Source organism: Limulus polyphemus, unplaced genomic scaffold, assembly GCF_000517525.1.
Source record: "Limulus polyphemus unplaced genomic scaffold, Limulus_polyphemus-2.1.2 Scaffold554, whole genome shotgun sequence".
NCBI classification, from domain to species: Eukaryota; Metazoa; Arthropoda; class Merostomata; order Xiphosura; family Limulidae; genus Limulus; species Limulus polyphemus.
The window spans coordinates 432,826-436,295 of NW_013666164.1; the positions used below are offsets into that span (position 1 = coordinate 432,826).

General features: G+C 27.9%; 1 protein-coding gene across 1 annotated transcript in view; it reads right to left on the reverse strand.

The window, feature by feature from the left end:
* Window positions 1-3,470, reverse strand: part of LOC106459074 (exportin-1-like) — a 76,947-nt gene that overhangs the window by 53,727 nt on the left and 19,750 nt on the right. The window contains exon 8 of the mRNA XM_013918651.2: window positions 3,019-3,138. Within this exon, the coding sequence (XP_013774105.1) occupies window positions 3,019-3,138 (120 nt within the window). The remainder of the gene's footprint in view (window positions 1-3,018; window positions 3,139-3,470) is intronic.

Consider the following 3,470-nt stretch of genomic DNA (forward strand, 5'->3'; position numbering starts at 1 on the left):
TTTATTCATAATTGTTTTATATATAAATACCAACAACTTTAAACTCTTATTTGTTTTCTAAATATCTTGCATAACTCATTTCTGCCAACTACAAATAACTAAACTATATTATTCTTGAACTATCATAATTTGTGTCAAAATTAATCTTGCAAGTTAACGTTCAAACATTTTTATATTTTTATCTAAATGCAAGGGAATAAATAATCACTGAAAATAATCTTAGATTAACAACAAAGTATTTGCCAAAAAAATTTTTAACAAAAATTTTTGCAACAGAACAAACTACTTTCTAAAAATGCATTATGCTGTTTAAACTTTGAGCTCCATGAATTCCATGCTGCAACATTTTTCTTAATTTACTGTTTTTTTTGCTTAAACTATAAAGTAGGTAGTCTTCTGATTATACAGCAACATAATGGATGTTTTTACCAAACTGTACATAATTCAGGGGGGTATAATTTATGATTACATAAATACTGATTTTGTGTATCCTGACAAATTCTTCAAAATACCCTTTACTACTAATGACTGATACTGTTATTTGAAAAATATTTCAATTTAGTAATTTTTAATAGGTGGTATTAAACCTACATCTTAATATTTAATATGAATGGTATAAATATCACTTGCTAGTTAACGCTTAATGAACATAGGCTGGATTATTAGTTTTCTGATTTCTTAAATTTTTTACCTTTACAGAGTTTAAAAGATATTACCAAAATAAAAATTACTTTTAAGTATTCACATGAAAGTGATTGGATTGTGTAAAATTTGACTTTAACTTTCTTCTAAGACAATTTACAGGCAATATAAAACATCAGAGAGAATCTTTTAATTTCCATAATAAAAAATATACAAAGCTAGATATATGATAACTCATACAAATTTCCATTGAAAGTTTAAAGATTAAAAAAATAAAATCTCTCTTGCTTTTATAGAATTTTTACGTGTTCTTTAGCACTAGCAATGAAGCTTATAACATAACCCTGACAACATCTACATAAGTTTTCTGTGTTGTAATTTGAACAACAAAAATATTAACAGCTTCTATATCAAAACCCATCATAATCATAACAAATTAAAAAACAAGGCATTAGCCAGAGATAACACTCAATTAACAAATACTCAAAATCAGCATCTCAATGGAAATCTAATTATATCTTCTCTACAAATAAACTCACATACTTTAGTACATAATTCTACAAGACTACAACTGATAAAATTTTAAAATCAGCTATAGCAAAGATTTTATTTACAGCATACGTGTGAACAGCACTAATCAGGATGCCTGAAAGTAATCTCCAATGCACATCTTTTAAACTTTATTACACTTGTAAAAAAACTTCTGTGAATAACATACAAAATTAACTTTAGAAAATATAATATTTGTATCCTCACTATTATTTTTCCTTTTCCATGTTTACTAATCATTTTTTACTACCTACATTATTAAATTTTCTTCTATCAATTTGAAATTATGATTGAAACTGCTAAACTGACAAATGGAAATGAAATAAAATATCATATGAAATCATGTAGTTTCATAAGTATACATGATCCATAAAAATTATCAATATTTTTAAAAAGAGTAGCCTCTTTAAAATTAAGCTTACATTTTTAATTAATGCAAATTTTAAATGCACATATATAGCATGGAAACTGTATTCTTCAGCCATCCTAAGCAGAACTTGTAAAGTTTGGAAGCCAAAGTATTTCTCAGAGGTACTTGAAAGCTGTATATTTGCTGCACACACGTATCAAACATGAATTTTATCATCCCATGTTAAAGCTGTCATTAGAATGCATGACCCAGCAATGCAGGCCAAGGGGATTTCCATGACAACTCGAACATGCCTTTTCAAAGTTCAAACACCAGAGAAACCCCAATTAGGCGAAGTTTCACGTACCTCTCCATTACAGGATACATGCAATGGCTTCAGCTTCACTCACATTTAGGAAGATGCAATTCCTATTAATACACATGGAGGAACCAAAAAACATAAAACGATTAATAGCCAGCTGAATTTGCTATGCAAGTGCTCTAGTGCAGGAATCCAAATAGGATTCTAAGGAAAAGCCAATGTTTCATCTTACTAAGATGAGCAGTATTAAACTGAGAATTCACACATGTATCTGGGCTTTGAACTTGAAAAGAAAAAATAAATTAGATACTCTATTTTTTTTATATCTGTGCAATTTTTTACATTTTAGTTCTCTCATGCATTTTTTTTAAGAAATGAAATAGCTTCTTAATCTATTACAAAGATACAAGTCAAAAATGGGGGGAAAAGATAAACATTTTTTTAATCATTTGGCAAACTGGCATTACTTGGGCTATACTATATAATGTTTTAATATTCCAGCAAAACATAACAAATTTCATACAAGTTAATACTTAGTGATAACTTCAAGCAGAAAGAGGAAGATCTGAAACAAATTACCAATAGCATTTTCCATATCAGCAATCAAATTTTACTTAAAAAGTTTAAGCAACTAAACAATTTAAGGTAAGGCAATCTTGGTATAAGAGTGTTTATTAAGAATTCAAAAAATCTCCAAAAAAAACAATTAATCAAACTAACTTTGGAAGAATTACATTTCAGTGTTATGTCACTTCAATGCATAAAATAAACAATAAAAACAAATGTCTTGTCATGGTAAATTTCATATTACTAAGTAACGCAGTTGTTCTTTTTATATTTTAAACACTGATGACCAACTAAACAATTTTATATATAAAAAGGAAGTTTTATTACCCAACATGTGCCTATTAAATTACTCGTATTATGAGTGTTAAGCAATTTAACAAGTAGATTTTAAGAGCATGAGGGCAAAATATAATATTGCTTACATGACATGGTTTTAGTTTTTAGAAACTGGGTAATCAAATAAAATAAAATAGCTTTCATACAGGAAATGAAGTTTATTTTTTAGAGAAAGAAACTCTACTCTTAAGCTTTGGTTTTATCATATTAACTTAAGTTAATATAAATGCTAATGCAATATATTGCCACTTACTTTGTACACTAGCGTACTGATCAACTTCGTTTCAAAGATATAACCAAGAGGGATCCAATTTAAAAACCTTAACAATGTTTCCAAAGTTGAATTTACCAGCAATGCATTTTGTGAATTTTCCTGTAGAAGAGAAAAAATCATTTCTAACACATGCTTGATGAATGAATTATGAGTAAATAAAACTACAATAGAACCAAAGAAAAATCAAAAAGCATTCATCTTGTTTCTCCGTACAACCCTTTTTTTTTTAGAGAACATTACCACAGTTGACCAAATGAAAATAAATGGTCACATACAAAGACTACAGTAACATGTTCCACAACTTGATTGTACATTTTATTGAACCGTATAACACTTTTCTTCTTTAATTACACAGGTCTTCGATGGTTTTATTGTCTTGAAATTTTTACATGTTCTACAGTAAATCCTGTACGCTGAATCCGAAAATGATA